This window comes from Corythoichthys intestinalis, chromosome 8, assembly GCF_030265065.1.
Source record: "Corythoichthys intestinalis isolate RoL2023-P3 chromosome 8, ASM3026506v1, whole genome shotgun sequence".
In the NCBI taxonomy this organism is placed as follows: domain Eukaryota; kingdom Metazoa; phylum Chordata; class Actinopteri; order Syngnathiformes; family Syngnathidae; genus Corythoichthys; species Corythoichthys intestinalis.
The window spans coordinates 53,790,919-53,805,206 of NC_080402.1; the positions used below are offsets into that span (position 1 = coordinate 53,790,919).

General features: G+C 38.1%; 1 protein-coding gene across 1 annotated transcript in view; it reads left to right on the forward strand.

The window, feature by feature from the left end:
• Positions 1-12,282, forward strand: part of LOC130920494 (myotubularin-related protein 7-like) — a 38,284-nt gene extending 26,002 nt beyond the window's left edge. The window contains exons 13-14 of the mRNA XM_057843769.1: positions 2,921-3,047; positions 8,444-12,282. Of these exons, the coding sequence (XP_057699752.1) occupies positions 2,921-3,047; positions 8,444-8,809 (493 nt within the window). The 3' untranslated portion in view covers positions 8,810-12,282. The remainder of the gene's footprint in view (positions 1-2,920; positions 3,048-8,443) is intronic.
• The last annotated feature ends 2,006 nt before the right edge of the window (positions 12,283-14,288 follow it).

The following is a 14,288-nucleotide window of genomic DNA, read 5'->3' on the forward strand; positions in this document are numbered from 1 at the left end:
ATGTTACTTTTGTTTTTTTCCCTCGTTGTGAATTGATAGTTTCTTTTTCATGCCTCCGGCGCAATCGATAAGCCCCCTGCAACTTGTGTGGTACCTCTACATCCGAATTTAATTCGTTCCAGGACCTGGTTTGTAAGTCGAAATGTCTATTTTCCCATAAGAATACATTATAATTCGATGACTTCGTTCCACAGCCCAAAAACCAATGCAAAATCCTTGATAAATACTGCAGGTACTAATCGCAACTAGGCCTGCAAGCAGGACTGAACGGGCCCTCGCAATCTAGCGCAACTCGGACGTCACGCAACTCGGACAGTGATCAGGTCAGGGTGGTGGCAGATCCTCCTCTCTAATCATTTCATTAGAACCTAACATGCTAGAAAGTCGCCTCTTTACATTCACACACCTAAGAGATAAAAACCCCTATTGGAGAGAGTACTACAAAAAAGGAGCCACTACTGAGCTGTGCAGCCAAGCACTTATTCACAACCAAAAGGAATCTTCTAACTGGGCCAATTCGACCAAGTGTGCCAAATTCTGTGGCTCTATAAGCTGCCTGAGTCTCTGGGAAAAAAATATTTCCTTTTAATGGCGAACAAAGGGTCGTCACGGCAACAGACAGAGACATGTGGACATGGGCCGTAAAATAAGTATTTCAAAAGGTCTTGAAACTACAATGACCAACCTGAAAAGACATGGACATGTATTGGAAAAACGAGTGACTTTCTATTGCCACTAATTGGCGCTGTAGGGTTGATGCAAATGACCCCTACAGGACCCTTCAGAGTATGACTCAACAAGCATGAGATGTTTGGCGCAGATATGTTGTAGATCTTCCAAGTTATGACTGTTCAAAACTTGTGGTGAGACGAAATGGCTTCAGTCATGTTCACTTCTCCTGTTGGACCCTTCTGCTTCAACCAAACCTCAATATTTTTCATCAGGCACCTGAACACATGTGTTATGGCTCCCCCGATGCAGGTTTGAGGTCAACAGTTTTTTGCGAGACAAATTGTTGACTGTCATTTTCACTTTCCTGTTTGGACCCCACAGCTTCAACGAAACCTCAATATTTTTCATCAGGCACCTGAACACAGGTCTTAAGGCTCCCCTGATGCAGGTTTGAGGTCAACAGATTTTTTTCCCTTGGAGGAGGAACCTGTCTTGTAAAAAAAAAAACATTTCCTGTTCTCACTAGGGGGCGCTAGGCCTAATGAGTAATATTTCAATGCACTCGTGTTAAGGGTGGGATACCGCAAATACATGCCAGATATGAAAAAGATTGAATGTTGTGTCAAGGAACTATTAGTCATTTACTGAATGTCATTTTGCCGAAAAAATGGCCGACTTTGGCACCACGGCCAGGTCAGACCCGTGAATGAAAACGCACCATTTAAAAAACTTAAGATTTCATATGTCTCCTGAACAGTCTCACCAATTTTGAAGATGATCCAACTAACTCCCTCGGCGAAAAGATCTCAAATGTGCACCCTGTAAATCGATAAAAATTTCATATTCGATCCAAAATAACCGATTTCCTGTTGGGTTTGGAATATGGGTGTCAATGCTTTTTTGGAGCGGTTTTGGACAAGGTATAGACTCCACAAATTTCATTGCTCTACACTGACGGACCCTAATGTTATAGGCCAATTTTAAAATTTCAAGGGGGCGCCACTGAGCCATTTTGTTACATTTTTTTGCAATGTTCCAAAATTGTCGAAATTTACAATTTTATGTGCAAATTTTGGTGACTTTTCGTGCATGTTCAGGCCTCCAAATTGGCCGTTTTCATTTGCCCTGGAAAAAATAAATAAATAAAATAAAAATAAATAATGCTTTGCAAAACAACAGGGCCTTTGCACGCTTAGTGCTCGGGCCCTAATTGCACATACCAAAAGAAGGGTTCGAATGTGGCGGTTGTGGTTTTGCATGCTGTTCCTGAACGCACCATGTGAGCAACGTGAGTGAGAGAGGTGTAGAACAGTGGGAAGTTTTTTTTTTTACTTGCTTTTCATGTTCTGTTGTTGTTGGTGGGTGTGGGATGACCCATGACCCGCATTCTGTAGCCAGTTCACTGGCACGTACACAACGCTTATGTTTTTTTCTATCATTTCCTTCTTAATTTCAATGGTAAGCGTCACTTTTTTCACCACCTGCACTAACCTTTGGGACCCATGTTGATTTCTCTCACAAGAAAATCCGCCGTGCTGCCATCTTGGGGGGGAAAACAATGATGTCGCGACGCTATTATAAGTCATCGTATTTCAGGCATGTCGTCATATGTGGAGACAAATTACCAGTCAAATTTTACGTTGGATGTCAAAAGGATCGTACGTCGAGGTACCACTGTAAACCGTAATTGAGCACTAGAGGCAGCAGCACGAGTACACGCAAGATTAGTCAGGTGAACAAGATATTGACCAATAAAAACCAACAGTGAGAGCAGTAGGCCTTCAGATTTGTGCTGCACTCTTGTACAGTAGGTGGCAGTATGCACCTGGTAGTTGCTCGCAATCCACCATTAAGCTGAATTTTTGAGCTTGTTAAGCTTCTGTTTACAGTGCAGCAAATTCTATTGCTTGTTTTTTCCATTCTGCACAGTTTTAAATAAAACTGAGCAGTCAATGAATTTCTGGTGCTTAAAACATTGACTCAGATCTCTGAATGTATAAAATAAAAAATATATTACATTGTTTCATCAGGAGAAAATACTTTTACTTGTAAAGTGAATTTTAAAGCAAGTACTTTTGTACTTGAGGATTTTTTTCTTAGATACTTGTACTTTTAGTCATTTTTTGCACCTGTATCTGTACTTAAGTAAAAAATAGTAAGCACTTCGTCCATCACTACTGTAGATGAGCTACTGCTCCCCTTACAGCTCCTTGTCTTTTTGTTTATACACTTTATATATTTTTTTCAGAATGTGGAAGGGACTCTACAACCACGTGGAGCGGTCGACGCCTCCTTGCCAGTCACCTGCAGACTTCCTGTCTGCTATGAGGGAGGAGTCCCAGCAACTGGAGAAGGAACTGACCAACCACCAGGAGGTACCACCAGGAGGAAACGCTCCTCACCACCCGGGCTCCAGACAAGGCATACAACACACAGAACACTCATAACCACAACCTTTCTCTAGTTAATTTTTTTTGGGAACATTTACATTTTATAGGAGACAATCACTTTACACTAAAGTAGGGCTGCAACTAACAATTATTATTATTATTTTTTTTAAATCGGTTAATCTGACAACTCAACAATCAGATACACTGCTGGCCAAAAGTATTGGCACCCCTGCTATTCTGTCAGCTAATGCTCAATTTCTCCCAGAAAATGATTGCAATTACAAATGATTTGGTAGCAATATCTTCATGTATTTCGCTTGCAATGAAAAAACCCCCCAAACAAACGAATGAAAAAAAAAAAAAAAAAAAAAAATCATTTTACCCCCGCAAAAATGTATTGGCACCCTCAGCCTAATATGTGGTAGCACAACTTTTAGACAAAATAACTGCGAACAACTGCTTCCGGTATCCATTCAGGTTTGGGCATCGAGCATTGCGCATTGATTGGACCCGGTTCTAACGCTTCGGTTCTCCTGGAACCATTCAAATTTTAAAATTTCGATTCCTCGTTTCGATGCCCTGTCCGTCGAGTAGGGGGGAAAAAAATGCTGCCGAAAACCACGAAGAAGCCATAAGAACCGCGTGTTTGTGCATTGCAACTTGTTTACAACCATGGACACTGTACGGCGTCGCTCAAAAGTTTGGCTTAACTTCACAAAAAAAAAAAGACCTGTCAGCTCAGTGCAACATCTGCAACACAACTGTATCATGCAAAGGTGGCTGCACGACTAATTATGCTCGACCGGCTTCATAGAATATAGCCTAAGTGCCAAGTGCAAAGCTAGCTGAGTGCTACGTAGTTGACACGCTGCGCCGTCAGAAACAGGTAAGTAAAACAATACATTACGTCTGTGTTCTGCTGTTCCCGTAATCCGACCCCGGATTAAGCATTATATGATGGATGGATGGAAAATAGTACGAGAATTAGTCGTATTATTACGTCGGGCTATAGTCGATTTCATGTATATAGAACTAGATGCAAAATGGCAGACTTGGCAGTGTTAGAACATATAAAGCGTAATCGATGCAAAATGACTCTGCTGCGGAAGTAAACAGCTGCCATCTTAAAGCAGTAGACGCCTCCATTAAAATCAACAGTATTAAAAGGATTTTTGTTTTGGAATCTGTTGTGTTGCTTATTTAGAAAGAAGCTGCCATATGAAGCATTCGATTACTTTTTTAATGAACTCGTAGCAGTGAAAACATGGCATCACACCACAAAGCATCCTAGCCAGACGCTTTCATCTCTTCTTCTCCGCATTATACGTACACACTCCTACAGCGCCACTCACTGGCCTAACTTGTATTGTCACAACATAAACATTGCATGTGTCTAAACTAGGGCTGTCAAAATTATCGCGTTAACGGCACTAATTAATTTTTAAAATTAATCACGTTAAAATATTTGACGCAATTAATGCAGATGCCCGCTCAGACAGATTTAAATGACGGTACAGTGAAATGCTCACTTGTTAATTGTGTTTTATGGAGTTTTGCCGCACTTTGCTGGCGCTTGGGTGTGACTGATTTTATAGGCTTCAGCACCCATGAGTATTGTGTAAATAATTATTGACATCAACAATGGCGGGCTACTAGTTTAGTTTTTGATTGAAAATTTTACAAATTTTATTAAAACGAAAACATTAAGAGGGGTTTTAATATAAAATTTCTATAACTTGTACTAACATTTTTCTTTTAAGAACTACAAGTCTTTCTATCCATGGATCGCTTTAACAGAATGTTAATAATGTTAATGCCATCTTCTTGATTTATTGTTATGATAAACAAATACAGTCCTTATGTACCGTATGTTGAACGTATATATCCATCTTGTGTCTTATCTGTCCATTCCAACAATCATTAACAGAAAAATATGGCATATTTCATAGATGGTTTGAATTGCGATTAATTACGATTAATTAATTTTTAAGCTGTAATTAACTCGATTAAAAATTTTAATCGTTTGACAGCCCTAGTCTAAACGCAACAGAATTGGTTTTACAAATAAGGAATCCTTATTATTTTGCCTCATCTACATCAAATTATAATCAATAGAAGAATTTATACTAATGCTTCGTTGTAGCTCCCAGCTAAGGTGCATGTATGGCAAAAGAATATAAGTAAATGTTTTCTCGGTGAGCTTTTGAAAAATAAACATCTTTGTGAAAGTGCACTCCTGTGGAAAGAAACTTCATCACATTTGAGTTCAAAGACTGATATTTATAGACCCTACCCACGTGACGTCACAACTCCTTCCTCCTGACTGGTGCCGCCCACTTGTCCGTCAACACATCATGTTTCCCTGTTACGGCTACGTACATTCCTCCTATTTACGACGTGTTTTTCTGCTCGTTAACATTAATAATCAAAATGGTGAAGGCGTGTGTGGCGGTCGGTTGCAATAACAGAGAAGATAGACGGAGAAGACGGAGAGACTTGAAGTTCTACTGGATTCCGAGAGACCCGGAGAGAAGAGAGCGAGATTGGCTGCTGCAATTCGACGAGAAAACTGGGCTCCAAACGATTACCACAGATTATGTAGTAGTCATTTTATATCTGGTAAGATGCATTTAATATATATTTAGAGGGTTTTGGGCTGACAACCACAATTAAGATCATTGCTAGGCTAATCGCCGACAACATACACGTATGTATGTAGTGAGAGTGCTATCGCTAAACCAAATAAACATTAAAAGCCCTAACTCCATTGACAAACGACATGAAATACATTAGACTTGACAGTGGATGTTAGCAATAACAAAAGATTTTGAATTGAAAATTTCGTAACTCACCTTTCCAAGCACAAGATAGATTCCTGCCGAATTTTCGTGGACGAGGACCTGTTTCACCCAACCAGCAACGAAGTATTTATAAGCCTCCAAGCTCTTAAAAAGTTTTTCAAACTTTCGTGAGAATAGGCTGATTTTGTGTGGACAAGATAGTTGTACATATCAGGCTAGCTAGCAGATGTCAGGCAAATACGGCGGAGACAGCAGGTCAAACATCGATTTAGGCATCAAATATGGATCTGGCGAATGGATAAACTGAAGCTTTTCCACATAACGCCTTTTATGCAACGCATCAAGTGAGTTTACGGCATCCGAAAGCACCGGGTCTTCCATGAAATGCATTATAAATTGCTCGATCAATTGAGACCATTGATAATACAGACACAAAATGACGGACAAGGGGGCGGAACCATACAGCGAGCACGTGGTTTTGTGACGTCAGTGGGTAGGGTCTATATACAGGTTAAAAATAACCCTGTGAAAAGTTTATATAATTTATAGGGCTGTCAAAATTACCGCGTTAACGGGCGTGAATTAATTTTTTGAATTGATCACGTTAAAATATTTGATGCAATTAACGCACATGCCCTGCTCAAACTGCTTAAAATGAGTGTCATGTCCATTTGTTACTTGTGTTTTTTGTCTCCCTCTGCTGGCGCTTTGGTGGGACTAATTTTATGGGTTGACATCAACAATGGCGAGCTACTAGTTTATTTTTTGATTGAAAATTTTGCAAATTTTATTAAAATGAAAACATCGAGGGGTTTTAATATAAAATTTCTATAATTTGTACTAACATTTATCTTTTAAGAACTACAAGTCTTTCTATCCATGGATCGCTTTAACAGAATGTTAATGTTAATGCCATCTTGTTGATTTATTGTTTTAATAAACAAATACAGTACTTATGTACAGTACGCTGAATGTATATATCAGTCTTTTGTCTTTCCATTCCAACAATAATTTACAGAAAAATATGGCATATTTTATAGATGGTTTGAATTGCGATTAATTACGATTAATTAATTTTTAAGCTGTGATTATCTCGATTAAAAATTTTAATCATTTAACAGCCCTAATTTATAAATTTCATATGAATTGTATTAATAAATAATACATTCATATAAATAAAAATAATATTAAATTTTAAATTCATATACCGTATTGGCCCGAATATAAGACGGCCCTGATTATAAGACGACCCCCTTTTTTTCTAAGACTCAGGTTTGAAAAGACTTTTTGAACACCATATTTTTATACTGAAAATAATTACAGTACATCCAAAACAAATGATTATAACAATATATTTGAGAGAAAAAGAATTTTATTTTGCCTCATTCAAATCTTAATATCTCAACGTTTAAATATGTAAACTAAAGTGCAATCACATTCGTAAATGAATGGCTTCTGGTTTTTGAAATGTAAATAAACCAATCTTTTGTGATAAAACAACAAAATTGCAATAACTGCATTAACCATCAAAGGGAAGTCTAACTGTAACTGTAGTCTTGAAACAAATCTGATTAAGGAAAAACATTGCAATAAACTGGTTAAACTAAAAAGAGTAGCTGAGCTCTCTCATGACAGAACATTACTTCAATGATATCTGGCGCCATCTAGCGTCGTGAATGGGGAGAGTAGCTGAGATCTGTCATGACAGAACATTGCTTCAATGATATCTGGTGCCATATAGCGTCGTGAATGGGTATAATGTCTAGACCGCGAATATAAGACGACCCACTCTTTCAGTCTTGTTTCAATGCAAAAAACACCGTCTTATATTCGGGCCTATACGGTAATTAAAAAAAATTTTGAGAAGTTAAGACATCAATATAAACTGATACATTTTAAACTATAGATTTTTTGACCCTGCATCTTAAAAGAAACCGAATCGAGAATCGTTCGGAACCGGAATCGAAACATGAAACTGGAATCTGAATCGTTTAATTTCAAATGATGCCCAACTCTACATAAAACACAGATTAGCATAATGGCTAACTAGCTTAGTGCCCCGTGTTAGGTAGTAACATCTCATCTACAAACAATACAATTGGTGTCATTTACTCACCTGTGACGGAGGCAAATTGGATCTAACAACACAAAAGACAATGTAACTCTTGACACTTGGTAAAGTTATTGATTCAGCAACCCAACCTGAGTGTAGCCGTGAACTCTCTCTCTCTCTTGCTTTAATCACTGCCGCTTGCAGCCTCACATTACACACAAAGACCCAAACATGACTGCTCATAGCTGCTGGCAAACATTTTTTTATCAAATTCATTGGCAACTAATTTATTAATCGATTCAATCGATTAGTTGTTGCAGCCTTACACTAAAGAAACTGTTTATTTGAACTGTTCAGCAATTCATAAATACAAATCATAACAGTATGGGCACTTTGTGCTACTAACAGATCAATCAGTGTTCTCCCATGGTGTCTCATGTTTGTTTCACAAAACTAAAGAAAACTTCATTGATTTCACTGACGAACACTTGATAAGTAAATAAAGAGGACTTTTTTTGTTGTTGCAGAGGATAACTGCGCTAACAGGGAAGCCAATAATTTGGGAGAAAGTCGAGGTTAAGAGGAGAACTCGGCACATCCAGCAGAGACACCGTGGGCCGGACCCACCCTCTACATACGCAATCCCGGTCAGCGGCCCCGCACAGGACCCCAGGAGTACAGGATCAAACAATCAGAACGCAAAGGGGAAGGACTATGCTCTCACCCTCCCTCTGGATCAGTCCGTTCAGGTCAAGCACATTAAAACAGATGATTTTTTCAACTACAGCGACCTGGAATCAGGCGTGGGTGACCTCAGCAGCCGATCGTCCAGCGCTGGGGAAGAGGGCAAGGACCCGGAGATGATAGATGGATTAGCCTTCACTACTGCCTGACTCAAAATTTCACAAATATTTGATGCTAAATGAAAGAAGACTGCGAAAGAAGCAAGAGTAACATTTTAGAATTTTTTTGTTAAGTTGCATTTTTTTTTCCGGAAATGATTGTTTTTTAATTATTTAAGAGTCGAATAGCTTTTTTATATTCAAAAACTGTGTGCTATTTCACTGTCATTTGTACTTTAAGAAACGCACTTTTACTGTGTTGCAGTTTGTTTTATATTTTTCGCAAGCCGATTGAAATATCGCATGATAAAAACCTTGAGCGCTTTTTACATTATCATGAGGCTGTCATTGCTGCTTCATTAACCCTTAGATGCACAAGTGACTGAACCCTACACTCTTTCATTACTGGGTCAAAAAATACCCATGTTAGAATCAATGTGTTTTTATGGCATTTCAATGAAATATAATCACTTTTATAGTATTTAGGGCCACACAAGAATGATTTCATGTTTGAAATATCTTTCACTAAACATTTTTGAAAAGGAACATTTCATCCCAGAACCATTTTCAGCTGTGTATCTAGCAGCCATTGACACATTGGACAAGGAAACATAAGAGTAATGTTTTTAATAGATCAATATGTAGCTACAAAAGTAAACACACACACTACATATCCAGGAATGTTAGCTAACTTAGGTAGCTAGTTATGAAGTAGGCTAATTTGTTGATTTAAAAAAATGTCATGAAAGACACCCACAAAATACTATATGAAGATAATCACAGTACATGTTTACATCAGGTTTTGCTGTGTAAAATAATCTACACCTATATACCTAGTCTGTGTGGTCCACAGTTAATTTATTCCTGACAAAGTTGCTAAGAATCAAAGGTTCCCATTGGATTCCATTGAAAATACATTAGTTATTTTTGACCCACTTATGGAAGCTTGGGGTAGGAATACAAACATGACAATTTCTTAAGTATAAAAGGTTTGTTAAAAATGAATGGCATTATATCAAAAACGTTTTTTGAGGAATACCTGGAATATGAGTTGATAAACAATTTTTCATATGAAAATATTTCAAAACCAACAGGTTATTTTTCAGCCACTTATACATCTAAGGGCTAATGATTTTATTTACATCACTACTGTAATCATGTCATAGTCATAGAAGATAATGGCCTGTTTTGGGAAATGGAGTCAGAATTCAGAGATGTGCTTTTTTTTGTGATGCAGAGAAATCTTGTTTTGGTTATCTTCAACATAGCTAAAGGGGAAATTATTGAAACATTTATCATGGAAGTATTTACATCTGAAAGAACACAGACCTGAAACCATGTTTTTTTTTGTGTGTGCATTGTAGGAATCACTGTAAATATGAGGGGATCGGCTTGTTAAACAACACTGGAGGTCTTATAGTCTGTATTAGAGGTCGACCGTATGGGATTTTCAAATACCGATACTGGTATCTACAAAAATTTTCAGCCGATTGCCAATATACCTTTTTTTTTTTTTTTTTTTTTTTTTTTTTAAGATAACGAAAGGCAATTAAAAAGGCTTCAGCAGCTTCAGATTTACAATGATAACCTGAGACTTAAAGGTATAATCGGGTGTCATGCTACCAAACCAACAAACGCAGCACTTATACACAGCAAGAACAGTACATTGTTTTTAAATAATTAAACCCACCAGGACGTCACAACGAGGTGTAAACAAGTGAGAGTTTAAGTGTCAATGTTAAGGCTACAAGTTACATTTAGAGTGTAAGGATCACTCCGTAAACACCTTAAAAGACTAAAGCAACATTGTATATTCTCTCATGTAAGATACAAAATGTATATAATTACCAAACGTGCAAGCCTTCAAACTGCTGCGTGGTCCTTCCAGGGTCCTACGGCGGCCACAGTTGCCTACACAGACGCTTGATCAAAATCCTTTATCGGCTGACGGCCAATGTTGGAAAAAGTCCATATATCGGTAGACATCTACTTTTTACCTTATGAGGCTGCTGTTGCTAGGTCATTAATGAATGATTTCATTTAAATAGCTACTGTCATAAGATAGTAGCATACTAGCAATCAAATGGAAATCAAAGTTGTTTCTTTGTGGTGCAGAGAAATCTTGTGTTATCATTTTCTTCATCTAAGAAACATCGCTAAAGGGGACATTATTGAAACAGAAACATGTCAAACATTTATCATGTAAGTATTTACATCGGAAAGAACACTGGCCTGAAACCATGTTTTTTTTTTTGTGTGTGTATTGTAGGAATAGCTGTCAGTAAATTAGAGGGGATGGGCTTGTAAAACAACACTGGAGGTCTTACAGTCGGAATTAGAGGTCGACCGATATCTAAAAAAATTTCAGCCGATTGCAGATAGTCCCCCCCCCAAATAATTCAACCCACCAGGACGTCACGACAAGATGTAAACAAGTGAGAGTTTTAAGAGGATGCTCACAATGCTAAAGCTAATGCTAACGTGAATGTTACACTAACGCTACAAGTTAAATTTAGAGTGTAAGGATCGCTCAGTAAACACATTTAAAAGCCAAAGCAACGTTGCATATTCTTTCATGAAAGATAAAGAAAAATCTTGCATTATTTACAAAACAGGCAAGCCTGAAGCTTCCTGTAGCAGCCTGCCTTCAAGCTGCTGCAGGGTCCTTCCGGAATCCTACCGTCAGTCAGCGGATGCCACAGTTGCCCAAACAGATGCCTAATCAAAATCCTTTTTTAATTATTGTTTTTGTTAATCAGCTGATGGCAAATGTTGGAAAAAAGTCCATATATCGGCCGGCAGATATATAGTTCAACCTCTAGACTGAATGCGGGTATACTTTGACGCAATCTTGAACAAGAACAAAATGTGAATACTGTATTGTTTACATCAACAGCCGATTATAACATGCTTTTATCCTATTTCATTTTGTGCAATATAATTTATTTTTTCTGTGAACTATGTTCTCAGATTATACTATAATTTATTCAGTTTTCAAGGTATTACTGTAATTTTTGAAATTTAAATGTTTCTTTTTTTTGCCTCTGCTCCCTTCATTCTTGAATTTTGAGTTGCAGTTCTATCATCCTTGTCTTTGTACTGTTAAAGTAGTGTGTATTTTGTGTGCAAGTCGAGCATTATAAGGCATTTGATATCTTTATTTTTTTATTTTTTTTTTAACTGTGATAAGGGATGACTATGGTTTGGCTGGTGGGCTCAGCTATAGAAAGCACTGCTGTATTCCTCAAACAAATGCAAAGTCACGTAGGACCAGTTTTCCAGCAGTATTCATGCCTGGAATAAAGCAAAAAGTGCGAACAAGGTCCATAAAATACCAGCTGAGCACAATTTTCGTACATTTCACAACAATGTAAAATACTGTAAATTTGGGGTTAAATTTTGATTTAGGACAAAATAGTGTAAAACGAACATCAGTGTCATTTCCACCTTACGCCATATTATGCTGTCGCGTGGGGTGTGTGTGTGTGATCTTTATTAATGCTAAAATCAATAAACTATTTCAGGTGGGCAATACTCTTGGTCTGATTCTTGAACACAGATGATTTCACGTGCAGTTTGATGTAACCAGGTCAACTTTACATATGGAGTAAGTATGTCCACAACCAAGCTATTCACACACAGTGGTATCTCTACTTTATCTCTCCTGAAATTAATTGGTTCTGGAACAGGGGCGTCACTAGCTTTTTAGAATTAGAAGGGCTTAGCCCCCAGGAGATGACGTAGCGATATACAGTATATGGCGGAAAACACAGACAAGACTGAAAAAGCAGTTTCTGCTCTTGCACCTCTCTTTAAAATAAGCTGCTGTATTTTAAGCCAAAAGAAGTGTTGTGTTTGATAGAACAATATGTCTACATGCTGCAATAGCAGATTCATGGCGAATGAACCCCCCAACAATTTTTAATGTGTCCGTGTTACCCTGGAAACCCCCGTTTACAGACGTCGGGCAACCGCTTTTGTTTCAAACTAGCCATAAAAGGAAGGTTAGATTTTAACTGCCAGTCTGAACAAGGCCTAAGTTACAGGCTGGAATAAAAAAAGACCTTGAGCAGTTAATTGGGTCTTGATTAAACCTGAACCTATGAATGCTGTAAAACGGGTCTGCAATCCTGGTCCTCGAGAGCCGCTATCCAGCTTGTTTTCCATGCGTCCCACCTTTAACATACCTGAATTAAATGATCAGCTCATCAGCAAGCTCTGCAGGAGCCTGATAACGATCCTGATTATTTTAAGCCAAAAGAAGTGTTGTGTTTGATAGAACAATATGTCTACATGCTGCAATAGCAGATTCATGGCGAATGAACCCCCCAACAATTTTTAATGTGTCCGTGTTACCCTGGAAACCCCCGTTTACAGACGTCGGGCAACCGCTTTTGTTTCAAACTAGCCATAAAAGGAAGGTTAGATTTTAACTGCCAGTCTGAACAAGGCCTAAGTTACAGGCTGGAATAAAAAAAGACCTTGAGCAGTTAATTGGGTCTTGATTAAACCTGAACCTATGAATGCTGTAAAACGGGTCTGCAATCCTGGTCCTCGAGAGCCGCTATCCAGCTTGTTTTCCATGCGTCCCACCTTTAACATACCTGAATTAAATGATCAGCTCATCAGCAAGCTCTGCAGGAGCCTGATAACGATCCTGATTATTTGATTCAAGTGTGTTAACAGTGTTGTTAATAACGGCGTTACAATATAACGGCGTTACTAACGGCGTTATTTTTTTCAGTAGTGGGTAATCTAATTAATTACTTTTCTCATCTTGGCAACGCCGTTACCGTTCCTGAGGACGGAAAGGCATGCGTTACGATGCGTTATTATATTGGTCGAAAAGTCTGAGGGAGACGGACTCACCGAGACGACAGAGCAGAGCAGGAGTAGGGAGGAGGCAAGAAAGTTGTGACGCCGAGCAAACGCGATGCCAGGTAGCTCCAATAATACATGTTGTAGCCGATAGCCTACAAACTACGCCCGCACGTTATGGTAGATATGGTAGACATGGTAGATATCACATGTACTGTACATAGATATAACTAGATGAAAAATGACAGACATGGCACTAAATGAGTTAGTAGACAGCCGCCATCTTAAAGCAGTAGACTTTTTAGGACGGCTCTGTTGTAGAGAACCTTCCTAGCGAACCTAAGTAACTTTTTATCTAAAATACTTCTAAATCGGCAAAATCTTGACTTGAATCTATCTTTAAATGATGAAACAGTTTTAAAACTTTCATATGTCGAAAGTAGAGAGAAGGGAACTAATGCAATAATGGGAGCAATTTTAACAACTTTTAACAGTTGATTCAGGGTAAAGGGTAAATTAGGGTAAAGAATTGGGCTCGGGCCAATTGTACCAAAAACCTTCACAAAAAACTTCACATCGTGTGGCCAATGTTTTTTTTTTTTTTTTTTTTTTTTTTTTTTTTTTTTGAGGGAAAAAAAAAAAAAAGTAATTATCACCAATTACTTGGACAAGTAACTAATTACTCTTACATTCAGGTAATTGAGTTACTAAC